Source organism: Pseudoliparis swirei, chromosome 22, assembly GCF_029220125.1.
Source record: "Pseudoliparis swirei isolate HS2019 ecotype Mariana Trench chromosome 22, NWPU_hadal_v1, whole genome shotgun sequence".
Taxonomy (NCBI): domain Eukaryota; kingdom Metazoa; phylum Chordata; class Actinopteri; order Perciformes; family Liparidae; genus Pseudoliparis; species Pseudoliparis swirei.
This window is the reverse complement of record NC_079409.1, coordinates 17,897,168-17,910,939: the sequence shown is the minus strand read 5'-3', so window position 1 is coordinate 17,910,939 and position 13,772 is coordinate 17,897,168. Positions and strand designations below refer to the sequence as shown.

Here is a 13,772-nt window from a genome sequence, read left to right as displayed (position 1 = left end):
GCAATAACACAAAAGCACAATTCCCAGGTGCTGTTGGCATTGTGGAGGCACGAGTGCAGTCGCGTGATAGCTGACAGATTTACCATGCCGGAGGATGTAGACTGGTTTGACCAGGCTTTGGCCAAGCTGGTGGAAGAGGAGCTCGCAGAGGAGCACAAGAACATAGCGGATTATGGACCCGACACATACTTTGTCGACTTTCTACGAGACGCACCTGAGGCCACAGGTACCATCAATCAAAAAGGCACAGCATTTCTTACATTTCAGCAATATTGTAGTTATTTTTCTTAAGAAAAAAAAACACAGGAATTATTTCTGTTTGTATTGTGATCATTTCAATGTTTATTCTCTTTTATTCATAGGAGAGGAGCCAGAAGATTCGGACTTTGATCTACCCAAGGTGTACGAGCCCATGGAATCGTTTGAGAGTTTAAAGGAGCGTCTGAACATGTTTCTGAGCCATTACAATGAGAGCGTCAGGGGTACCGGCATGGACATGGTCTTCTTTCAGGATGCTATGATACATCTGGTCAAGGTATTCTGAAGATTATTTATTCTGTAGCCACATTAGTGTGTTTATTTTAAATAATGGTAATATTATTACGAGGTTTTTATGTGATAGAATAGGACAACAAGTACTGTGAAACAGCAAGTATATATATTATTTACATTTTAATTAATGCACGGGTCCTAATCGCATGTCTGTGGCTACCGGGCACATGTTTCTCTTTGAGCACATCTGAGGGCTTTCAAATGCAAGAAGTCTGACCATTCAGACAATCTAAAAGCCCCCAAATATCCTTCCAGTTTTGGTTGAATACAACTTGATTTGTGGAGCTTTTAAATGTATGCTTGACTTACTGGCAATCTCCATCTCTGTCTCCCTTGCTTGTTTTATTTTTCTTATTCTTGCAACTTCCATTATGAATCCTAGTTTTATGTCCATGTTTGCTTTTGTGTGTGTAGGTGTCCAGGATAATACGGACCCCTGGAGGTAATGCCTTGTTGGTGGGTGTTGGGGGTTCAGGCAAACAGAGCCTGACCAGATTGGCCTCCTTCATAGCTGGATACAAGATCTTCCAGATCACTCTCACACGGTAATGCTCCCATGCAATCGTTGTATATGCACACATGCATACATCTGCACATGTAGTTGGTCCATGTTCATAGTTGGCGGGGACAGGATATGTTCTGAAAGATGAGATTTATTGTGTGATATCTCGCATCTCTCTAGCTCTTTGTCATATGTTTTCTTCCCCCACCCCCGTTTGCATTTGTAACGGTCATATTTCCTGTCTGCACTTTTAAGACAGATCTTCAGATTTTAGTCCGTGCTATTAATACAAATGTGCCTCTGGACTTCACAGTCCTCTTCAGAGAATACAGGAACCTTTATTAGATGTCACTGCTTTTCTAAACAGAGACATGTGTGTTTTCAAGGTACATCCAGAATACTAATGTCTGTTTTTCTCATGGAGACTCAATTCAACTCTTCATTCTTCACATTTTAATTGTGTTAACGTAAACTATCCCATTCAAACACCATCATTATTATTCTGTTGCTCTTCATTCAGTTTTTACCTTTGTCTTTATGCAATCAAGTCTACCTATTATTCTTACACTTTCACGCACTTGATTATTTCCCATCTCTAAGTGGATATCTGTTTAATGGATTCTATTCTCTGCCAGCTCATACAACACAGCCAACCTGATGGATGACCTAAAGGGCTTGTACAGAACAGCTGGCGAACATGGCAAAGGCATCAGCTTCCTCTTTACCGACAACGAAATCAAAGAGGAGTCCTTCCTCGAGTACATGAACAACGTCCTGTCATCTGGAGAGGTCAGGAGCACACACATAGGGCAAAAAAACTAGTAATATAAACGTATATGTCATGTGAATGTCATGTGAATATTTAATAATACATTTAATATTAAAGAGTTCAATTACTGAAGCTGAGCTCTCAAAGTAGAGGTGCTGGACATTATAGATACATCTATTTTTACTGCTATAATTTCATATAATGCTACTGAAAATATTGCCCAGTGTATAAGTCTTGCTTATCAGTTTAATTTACCACGGATGTCTGGAGTGGATGAAAAACAGACACATTTCTTATTATGAGTGCTGCTCAAATAAAAAATATGAATTTATTATAGATAGATAGATAGATATATACTTTATTAATCCACAAGGGGAAATTAGTTCTCTGCATTTAACCCATCCTTAGTTATTAAGGAGCAGTGGGCTGCAGTGATGCACCCGGGAAGCAACTGGGGGTTCAGTGCCTTGCTCAAGGACACTTCGACTTGCAACTAATGGGGAGAGCCGGGATCGAACCGACAACCTTGGGATTGTAGGATGACCCCCTTACCCCACTGAGCTACAGCCGCCCCCCCCATTATATTCTGATGAATGCACTGGCACACATGTTTTTACATCAGTTTTGATAATCAACACAAACACTTAATTGAGACAAAAGCCGATGTGAGGAAACACAAAGCGGCTGCACTGAATCAGAGACTCACATTGACACCGAGTTCGTCGAGCACAAAGCCTCAATTACACTGTCTTTGTGCTGCTAAAACTAACAGCTGGATTTCATCCTTGAGTGAAACCTACGTTTCGTGACTGATACCGAGTCAGCGACAGCATAGACCGCGAGAAGAGAAAACAATGTTGTCTGAATTTGATGTATGAGCAGTGCTGTTTATCTCAATTCAATCAAATTAAAAACCAAATAGCATTTCCCCCGTCAATCTGATAGCATTTCAATTATTTTGCCATTTGTTCGGATGTAATGAATTGAAGTTGTAACGAACAGAAGGGTAGAAACAGGTCGTTTATTTTTCCTCCGTGCTGCATCCATCTGCATTTCAGCTGCAGAATGGCATTTCCTCTGCATTACTCCGTCACATCAGAAGTAGGAGGAGGAGGTAGCTTCATGGCAAGGCATGTAAGCGGAGTGGAGCGTCATCCTCTCTCATGGGGCTGTTGGCTCCCTCCACTTAACGCCGCTCCAAGCCACAGCAGTCAATATCGTTCCGCTCTAAACTCAGGTTTCACCCTGCTCCACTCAAACCGCTCACCTGCTCACTCACAAAAAAAGGAAAAAGAGCTGCTTTGCATTTTTTGGGCTGCAATCAGGGCTGTGGCTCCCGTTCACATGCTTTGCTTCAAGGTTGAATTTGTTTTTAACTCTGATAAATACCACACTTTTCTCTGCTCTCTAATTTACTATCCTTTTTCCTCTTTTCCTCTTCGTCCTACATCTCTCCATCCGCACCTACTGCCCTTTTCTGTGCTGTGCCTTCCTATTCCCACTCATCCTTTTCCTCTTCCTCTCATTGTGTTTCCCCCTCTGGTTTGCTCTCTGCTCTGTCTCCACCATTTCCCCGTGTTGCCCTCTCTTCCCTTTTCTCTCTAATCCTATACGTCATTGGTTTCCTCCACTTCCTCTCCCCCGCTGTCTCCCTTTATATGTGTCCTGTTTATTCATGCTCCTTCCCCATCATCCATATTTCCATTATAACTCCTCGTCAGATATATCTTTTTCCTGCCCATCTTGTGCCTTCTCTTAGAAAGACTTCTCACAGATACATTTATTTTGCGAAGACCATCTACAGGAGGGATGACAAATTATTTGTGTCTTTTTATTCTCACATACATGGAAGGAATGGTCAAAGGAACACAATGATTTTTTTTAATGATAAAATAAGCTATCACTATCAAGGAAACAGTCACAATTATTCCTATATAGGTTATTTACAAAAGAGCAGGAGGGAGCATACTGCTGGGGGAAAACTATTTCCGAAAAGCGAAATCTTTTCCCAAAAACCAGCACTATGTTGTGTAATTCAATTCAATTCAATTCAGTTTATTTGTAGAGCGCAATTTTACAAATTACAAATTTGTCTCGGAGTGCTATACAATCTGTACACATAGACATCCCTGCCCCAAAACCTCACATCGGATCAGGAAAAACTCCCAAATAACCCTTCAGGGGGAAAAAAAGGGAAGAAACCTTCAGGAGAGCAACAGAGGAGGATCCCTCTCCAGGATGGACAGAACAATAGATGTAATGTGTACAGAAGGACAGATTTAGAGTTAAAATACATTCAATGAATATGACAGAGTGTATGAATAGTTCATAGTAGGCATATTCCACGATGGAGACCTCCACGATCCATCAGGCAGATGGAGGTAGAGAGGAGGAGTGGGCGGAGTCTCAACAGGCCAGTGGCGTAGTCGGTAGCAGGAATTCCACGACCCAGACCTCGATGATCCATCAGGCAGACAGGATCAATGTCGTCTCATAGGGTCCGATGACCCCATGAGACGTGAAGTCAAAAGGACTCCGGGGAGAAAGCAGAGTTAGTAATGTGTGATGGAGAGATGACAATTCATCCCTCAGGAGGGAGAAAAGAGGAGATAGGTGCTCAGTGCATCCTAAAACGTCCCCCGGCAGCTATAAGCCTATAGCAGCATATCAAGGGGCTGGACCAGGTGAACCTGATTCAGCCCTAACTATAAGCTCTGTCAAAGAGGAAAGTCTTGAGTCTACTCTTAAATGAGGTGACTGTGTCTGCCTCCCGGACTGAAGGTGGAAGCTGGTTCCATAAAAGAGGAGCTTGATAACTAAAGGCTCTGGCTCCCATTCTACTTTTTAAGACTCTAGGAACGACAAGTAGTCCCGCATTTAGTGAGCGCAGCTCTCTAGTGGGGCCATATGGTACTACAAGCTCCTTAAGATATGATGGTGCATCACCAATCAAGGCTTTGTACGTTAAGAGAATAATTTTAAAAGTGATTCTTGATTTTACTGGGAGCCAGTGCAGAGCAGCTAGTGCAGGAGTGATGTGATCTCTTTTCTTAGTTTTAGTGAGAATACGAGCTGCAGCATTCTGGATCAACTGGAGGGACCTAAGAGACTTATTAGAGCAGCCTGATAATAAGGAGTTGCAGTAATCCAGTCTCGAAGTAATGTGTACACATCACCATCCTCTTCCTCGTCCGATTAAAACCTGGACTTTAGGGAGGATCTAATGTATGTAATGTGCAGCAAAAGTAGACGGTCTCATTATCTACTAACCGTGACAATTCCAAGTGTATGGAACTTTTCTTTCACTGGGTCATTCAATTTAATCTTTGTATTTTTTTAACGTACAACATTGCCCTCAAACTGAAAAATCTGTTTATTAACATTTTACGGCAGACAGTGTTATCAGCCCTGGGTGAGGAATTGCTCTTTACGTGATTTTTTTCTTTGTCCACTTCTTTTTTTTCACCTCCTAATCATTACCCACCATCTCTATCCATCCTCCTCATTTTCTATCAGCTAGTTGTCTTTTTTTATCCCCTCTCGGTTTCTGTTGCTCTCTCTGCCTCATGAGGATAGCATCCCTATCTGCCCTCTGTTCCCCCGCTCCTCTCTTCCCCTTCCTCTGCCTCCCTGACGAAATAATAATTGAACCAGCGGATGTTTCACCTGCCGCTTAAATCAAACTGTAGAGTTTGTGTCCGTGTGATGTTGGTGTGCAAGTGAGCGGTTGGTGTGCTGTGTTTGTGTCTGTGAGCAAAGTTTGTGTTGCAGAAGTTTCTGGACGACTGTTGGAGACGAGAAATAAAAGAGTGAGCTGTTAGTTTGCGGTTGTTCTTTATGTGAGATTACCCCTGCAGATGGTTGGGGACATGGTGTTATTAACCACATGCCCTTCCAAGACTCTCCTGCTCTCACTCTTTTAAGTTACTTGCTCTCTCTCTTAATTAACTTGGGACTTAATAAAAAGGTGCAAAAAGCAACACGGGATCCAGTGCCACTATTCCCTCATCAAACCTCGACAAAGTGGTTGTTTTATTAATGAAGATCACCAGGCTGATGCCTATGAAAAGAATAACAAAGAAAAAATATATATCAATCTCTCTTAATGTAGTGTACATTTATATAAACTAGATGCACTGCTTGACTGTAAACATGGCGAAGGGAAAAGGGTGAGAGGAAATATAGAGATCCGGACAAATTTGAGGGAGATGTTGGAATGATGAGCATGTGGAAATTAAAGCACTATTTCTATACAAGTTCAGGTCCATATTACAAGCTGTTGATTCTGAATATGTCACACTGGGGGAATCTTGCTTTTGAGTTCATTAGCAATCAATTCCTAAATATTGCTAAACTACAGATGTTCACCTTTCCTATTACTGTTTATATCTTGGAAGGCTTTTTTTTCAGATAGGCCCCCTTGAATTCCTGTTTGTCACTAATTGTTTCCCTAGGCCTCAAGTGCAGATTAAAATCTGGCTAAAAGGTTTTGCATGGGGAAATCTCAGATCGGATTAACTAATAATTTGCCATCGTAAACATGCAGTTCCTTTGAAAGATTGGAGTGCTAAAAGAATACATCTGGAATTGTGTGTCGACGTATCCCTGTATTTTGACAATCACGTCATTCAAAGGTTATATTAGAAAAAGGTGATGTCCTAAATGGTTAATGGTTTGAAATGCCTGTTTAATTATTTTTTTACACGGAAAGCCATAACTGAAATCCAGAGGTTCAAACTAACAAAACACGTACCCCTAAACCCAAAGACGCAATCAGAGTACAGAGTATCAAGTACAGCTAGAAAGCTAGATCTCTCAATGTGTTGCTGCAACAACCCCTGCTGTAATGTTGTATTGAATACATATAACCCACAATTGGCTTCCCCCCTGCCTATACTGCGAGTGTAAAGGATGTGTTTTTCACTCACACAACATATGCACACTCATTTTAATCTATGCAGATGTGTCTGTGCAGGCGCACATCTCAGCTCTTTCTCACAAACCATGAACGTGTATATATATTCTTTAAAAAAAACGTGAAGTTGATGCCCAATAAAAAGAAAGGCAATAACTGCGTCTCTGGCCACTGTGCAGTGGCTGAGTGACAGCGATGCAATCAGTAGTGTGTGTACTTCCATGGCCAAATAGCCAAACACAGTCCAAAACAATAAAAGCAAGCAGACGGTTTTCCCCTACTGTATCTCAGCCATGTGGCAGCGATGCATTCAGATCCACACAACCAATATCATTATCTCTTAGCGGAGATAATAAAGATCAACAGATCTTGTAATTTAACATTAACATGTGTGTGTGTTTATTTCTATCCTCAGGTGTCCAATTTATTTGCTCGTGATGAGATTGACGAGATCCTCAGTGACCTCATACCTGTTATGAAGCGCGAGTTTCCCAGGCGTCCGCCGACCAATGAAAACCTCTATAAGTACTTCATGTCACGTGTCCGACATAATCTCCACGTTGTGCTGTGCTTTTCGCCCATTGGGGAAAAGTTTCGCAACAGGGCTTTAAAGTTTCCTGCATTGATATCTGGGTGCACCATGGACTGGTTCAGCCGGTGGCCAAAAGATGCTCTTGTTGCAGGTATATTTCACCTAATTATATGTGATCTAATGCTATCATTTGTTTCACATTAAGAATATATTTGTTTCCCATTAATAATATATTCCTTATCTATTTAGAATGGTTATTTTCCTTAATAGCGTAACATCAGATTACAACACTCACGTAGTCAGCTTGTTCGCAGTGTGTCCCATGTGTTTTCTAATGACTAGAATGTAATTGGCTTTGTTCCCCAACTTAAGTCATGCTGCTGGGATTTACTGCTTATTTCTGTCATCCATCATTTCTCTATTTTTTATCTCTCTCATTAATCTTTTAGGTGTTGCTTCAGAATGCTGCTTAGAAATGCCTTGAACTTTTACATATATAGATCATAATTAAATTTGTTGTACACATACAAATATCACATCACGTCTTAATTCTTTCAGATATTTCAAATCGGTTTCGCTCATTTAGTCCTGCAATACAATATCTTTCAGCATATTTTCTAGTGATGTTTTACTTTTGTTTCTGAATTTCCATTCCATGTCAGTCAGAATGAAACAATGACGTAGTCATGCATGTCAGCAATGAACCATACATTGTCCCATGCATTACAACTGTTATTCCTGAATGGAAAACAATAAATTCGAATTTTTTAAAGCACACTCGAGTATAAAGCAGGATTGAAACTGATATATTTATGTTAACATTTTCCAATCTGGATTCAGTACCCGTTATCTACTCCCCATTTCGCTTAATTCTGCTCTCTCTTTTTCTTCCTCCTCAATCTTTTTGTCCTTCAGTTTCGCATCACTTCCTGTCAGTCTATGACATCGACTGCTCACCCCAGGTTAAGAGTGAGGTCGTCCAGTGCATGGGTTCTTTCCAGGATGGCGTGGCAGAGAAGTGTGTGGACTACTTCCAGAGGTACAGTGGTTTAAATGCCTCTCCGCCACAACAAAGGCAGCAATCCACCCTTGAACAAAATATTAGTCTAGTTATGTTTGACAGCTGGATAATTAGCGTTAGTAATAGAAATGCAATTGTAAAAAAAAAAGAATATATATATATATATATATATATATATATTCTTTTAAAGCTGCTGGAAGGAACATTTGGACATTGCGGTTTGTGGTCAGTTTTAATTTGATAAAATAAAAGTTTTACTAAATGAAGATTTAAGTATAAAACATATGACATGGAATGAACATACTGTAATCTAATTTAATTCTAGATACCGACGTTCCACCCACGTCACACCTAAGTCCTACCTGACCTTCATTCAGGGCTACAAGACCATCTATAAGGAGAAGAGGACTGAAGTCCAGACCCTGGCCAACAGGTAATCAGATTTATAGATTAAGCTATCTTAAGTTAGATATTTGTTATCCTTGTACTTCCAATGGGAACATCTTGTGTAACACAATAATACAAGATGACTTTCATTCCACCTTTCAATCAAAACCCAAAAAGCTGCATATTGTTGACGTCTCTTCCAATTAGTGAGGATTGGTTTGTGCATAAAATCATAATAGATTTATAAAGTAGTTTAATCTTAAATTTGTAGTCTTATGACTCTCAGTCCCGATGAGTGGCCTATCACGAGTAGATATCAATATTAGGCATAAGTGTATTTCCTGAAAGATAAGATCAATTTTTAAGGGGCAGTGTCACAATTTAACATTATCTTTAAATCAGTCGATAATTTTTGACTCCTGGAAGTGATGGATGATCAGGACGTGTCCTCGTGAAGTAAGCTGTCATCAAAGGGACCAGTCCAGAACCATCATACTCTCATTTTTTGAGAGTGCAGCATTAGAATTCCTCCTCTAAAGGGATGTCATGACATTTAGACTCTTGCCTCTAACTGACCACGGATAAAGTTTTCCTGTGAAATAATGTGCAAGTCTTTCCACCATCTGGTGAATCAACAATTATGTCAGAATGTCATGTAGTTCATCTTGAAAGTTTCTGGGTATTTGCGACATACAGAATAGCAAGGTCCAAGATATATGCTGGAATTGCAGGTGACTGACCCGATTATGTTTAATATTTCTTCTTTTTAGGATGAACACTGGTCTCAAGAAGCTGAAGGAGGCATCGGAGTCTGTAGCAGCACTGAGCAAAGAGCTGGAGGTGAAGGAAAAGGAGCTACAGGTTGCCAATGACAAGGCTGACATGGTAGGTTTCAGGCAGGAGAGTGGTTGTTTTTTGTATTTATGTTACTCAGAAAAATGAAGGAATTAGTAGATTTTTGTTTTGTTGATATGAAAGGAGTGATCCGAGTTGAGGTTGTATTGACTCGTAGCGTTGTTTGTTTCTTGTACATCCTCCCAGGTATTGAAGGAGGTGACGGTTAAAGCCCAGGCAGCTGAGCGAGTAAAGGTGGAGGTGCAGAAAGTCAAGGACAAGGCCCAGGCTATTGTAGACAGCATCTCAGCTGACAAGGCCATCGCTGAGGAGAAACTGGAAGCTGCCCGCCCAGCTCTCCAGGAAGCAGAGGCTGCACTCCAGGTATGGGACTCAGAGTTGAAAACACACCTGTGAACCATGTATTCAATAGGTCCATCTCCCTCAGGTGGACAGATTTGTAAATTCCAAACATGAATTAGAAAATATGAACTGCCTACACAAAGTATTTATATACCAAATATATTTTCTCCATAATTATGTTTTTAACAATCTAATGTTACTGTTAACTATTCCATAATATAACGGTTACTTTAAGAGATGAATATAAAATGCATACTCTGACTGCATGAGATCCTACTTTACAACTTTACGCCCAGAGGTTTATCAGTAGCTGCACCACATTGATAGTGCTTAATCCATTTTAATAATTGATTATACAAGTCTCTTAAAATCATTCATAAGCAACTTACAACACACGTTGTGTCACTGCCTTTTAACTTTATTTAATTTCTTGTCTTGATGGCATGCATGCTGCAGGGAGTAGGACTTTTTAATATATGCCTCTTTTCTTAGTATTTTTTTATTTTCGGTTCATCATATATTTGTATCGCTGTCCATTACATTCACATACAAGAATTCAGATTAAAAGTGGATTTGACTGGTGACACAAGCCCAGATCCATAAAACATAGTTATGATCTACAAAATACCAAATGTTTTTTAAATTAAGGACTCCTTTATGTGGGGGTTAATTATAACTGGATCAAAGCATAATGTTTCCAAAGGAAAAAGAGATACAAATGCATGCATGCTCTGTAATTCTGCCAATGAGCCCAAACATCAAGATAACGAATACATTTATTTTTAAATATGTATTTTATTAAAAAAAGTAAACTGTCCAGAGTATTGATATGTTCCAATGAACAATATGAAGCTAATATAAGACAACCTGAGGTTTAGAAATTGTCAGTAAACTGTGTGTTGGAGCAGTTTATTATGAGTTAATGTCTCCCCTACCAATATTTTTCTCACTATTCCACGTTGTGTTGCTCCAGGGTACCACTTGGAGCACACTGTGACGTGCTGTATGTAGCCACATGCAGGTTTTTCCTCCAGCCTTCCACCCTGTGTGTGTAGGTGTGTGTGTGTGTGTGTGCATAACAGCGGGTGTTGCTAAAGTTAGCACGATGCTCTGGGGGCTGATGCTGCGCTGTAATTAAAGCTGCTCTCCTGGGTAGATGGTGCAGGGCAAAATTATCTTGCTGCTGTGGATGGAAAATCTTTTATTACCAGGCAGGCATCCTGAATAAATCTGTCTGGTTTGATCATGTGCATTTTGATTACGTAGGATTTTAAATGGACCTGGAGGCTCACACGACTGTAGAGCTGGGGACCTTTTTGCCTCATTCAAGAGGCTTCTTCCTTTGTACTGGTTGAGGCATTTAATAACAAGGCAGTTTTAATAACAGTTAATAATGTCATAATTAATAACAGGGCATTGTCCTGGGATCGGTGACTAATAACCAAACCGTTACGGTCTCAAAAAAGGGGTGTACTACATTAACAATCAACTATGACCACCACAACTACATTACAAGCATAAAAGCAATCATGTGGCATGTGTGGATGTGTTTTCTTTGGGCTGACAATGGTGGACGTAACCGTTCTCGGCGTGTGTGTGTGTGTGTGTGTGTGTGTGATAGTAAAAGAGAAAGGAAAGCGTGGAAAGCAAATAGAATCCTAACTGCTGCATAGAGACAGAGCAGCTGTTCATTTATCGCTCGGACTTTTGATCCTTGCTGATCAAATGCTGCTCACTGGCTGTACATGTAGTCGTGGAAACTAACCCACTGAAACCCAGTTTCAATCAATGTGACGTGTTAATCACAGACACAAGCACAGCAAGCACAATAATTAAGGTAATCTCAGCGTAGCATTGAACAGGATCATTTAAATTTCACAACAAACAGCAAAGCTGACAGTACAACACACTATCATAAACCATCTCTGCTCCGATGTCTGGCAGTGTTATAGCAGGGCCATATAGTTGTAGCACTTGCCGGCGGGTTAACGGCAGCTGACCCTTAGCAGTCAGGGCCTAATTAACAGCTAAATAAAAGAAGAACATACTAATGATGGGAGAGCAAAGAAAAGCCTTCATAGAGGATCCTTTGATAGATCACAGTACAAGCATGGGTCTCACCTGGCCTACAGAAGGGAGACACAGATCACCGGTCTTCAACAAAAACGAAGAAGAACTTCCATAACCTGCTCTCTTTAATCAACACAAGCATACAACTATGAATTTTCATAGAATATGATATAACAAAAATGTGCCTGAACAAATACATTAAATTCAAAGACTGCAGCTCAGTTTAGCCTATCTCTATATACTCAGGATTAAAATGGTTCAATTTGGATTGCTCTCATTGTACTTTTTTGATACAGAAAAATAGGAAGAGATCTTCCATTTTTATCAGATGAACACACTGGAGGACCAGTTTCAAATGGTTTAATGGACCAGATCAAATCTATCTTAGTAATGCTGTTACATTAGTTACAAATATGAGCTTTGAGAGATCATGTTGCACGACACAGTATTGAAAACTTTACTTTCATGTTAAAATACTGTGAGCAGGTTGCGAGGAGCAACACAAGTTAGTGATCCAAAGGGTCAATACAGAATGCCGAGTAAAACAACCAATATTGGTACACACAATTGTGAGATTCACACACACCTGGGCTGATCCAGAGAGGAAAAGGAGCTGGGAAGCGAGAGCAGAAACCAGGAAAGTGCAAAGAGGAGAGGAGATGAGCCGGGCGAGCAGGGGGCCTGATGAAGCAGCCAAACAACTCTCACTGGAGCATTTCCTTCACTCTCATAGAAATCAGTCCCTTGAAGTGATTCTCCTTCCCCCTCTGCAGAACAGTTGGATTTTTCATAATGTGGCTCATCGTCAAATTGTATTTTCCCTATACTCTCCCTCTGTTGTATATTCTCAAACTCTGTATATGTTTATTTATGTTTTCCTGTACCCACTCAGACAATCAAGCCATCGGACATCGCCACTGTACGAACACTCGGCCGCCCCCCCCACCTCATTATGCGAATCATGGACTGCGTGCTGCTGCTCTTCCAGAGGCGGGTCAACACAGTGAAGATCGACCCGGAGAAGAACTGCAACACGGCGTCCTGGCAGGAGTCTCTAAAACTTATGACGGCTGGAAACTTCCTGGGGAGCCTACAGGTACACGCGCTAATGTCGGATTCACACAGTTGAGATTGAAGTGAGGCACAGATGCTGCAGAACGCCGTGTGCACTGAGATAAGCCGACATCATTATTTACAACATTCAACATGAATAAAGGGAGTCACTAAATATGAATTAGTGAAGGATTAAACCCAGTTTTTCGTGGTCTTCCACTAAAATAGACAGAAAACAAGACGATCATTAATTGTTGGTGGAAGTTTATCACAACAAAAGACTAAATCCGTTATCGACCCTTCAGTAACATCCTAGTGTAGTATCCTGTTCTAAGATGCTACAAGTGCTTCCTATACGTGTTTCAGTATGCAACAGATTCACTGCCTGCAGCTCAACTCATCAGTGAATTGTATACCCTTCATACTCACTCTTTAATGAATACAATTAGCTGTTGTTGTTACAGTTACCCGTTCTGTTTAGTAATTCAACGCTAACACAGTAATGATTAAATCAGGATAATTAGTCAAATAGGTACATCAGAGTAAAGACATTGTGTGTTCTTGGATTTCACTCTTCAAATATGAATCCACAACTCCAACAACTCCAACTTTCTCAGATTTACTTGCTCCACTTTTACTCGTCTCATTGTTACATTTGTATGTGTACTCATCTCTTCACTGTCACTCAATCATGTCTTTTATCTTACCTTATGCACCTCTTTTTGTTGTCTTTTATCTTTTTGCCTCTTTCTGTTTCTTTCTTTTTCTCCTACT

The 13,772-nt window shown here is 40.4% G+C and overlaps 1 protein-coding gene across 5 annotated transcripts in view; it reads left to right on the top strand.

Moving 5' to 3' along the window:
• dnah5 (dynein, axonemal, heavy chain 5) overlaps window positions 1-13,772 on the top strand; it is a 91,483-nt gene that overhangs the window by 37,282 nt on the left and 40,429 nt on the right. For 4 of the 5 annotated variants that reach the window (XM_056443718.1, XM_056443721.1, XM_056443720.1 and 1 more), the window contains exons 55-64: window positions 28-244; window positions 363-535; window positions 967-1,097; window positions 1,690-1,843; window positions 7,154-7,421; window positions 8,186-8,309; window positions 8,617-8,724; window positions 9,449-9,563; window positions 9,720-9,896; window positions 12,838-13,041. In XM_056443718.1, coding sequence (XP_056299693.1) covers window positions 28-244; window positions 363-535; window positions 967-1,097; window positions 1,690-1,843; window positions 7,154-7,421; window positions 8,186-8,309; window positions 8,617-8,724; window positions 9,449-9,563; window positions 9,720-9,896; window positions 12,838-13,041 — 1,671 coding nt within the window. The remainder of the gene's footprint in view (window positions 1-27; window positions 245-362; window positions 536-966; window positions 1,098-1,689; window positions 1,844-7,153; window positions 7,422-8,185; window positions 8,310-8,616; window positions 8,725-9,448; window positions 9,564-9,719; window positions 9,897-12,837; window positions 13,042-13,772) is intronic. The other variant, XM_056443719.1, reaches the window with a different exon arrangement.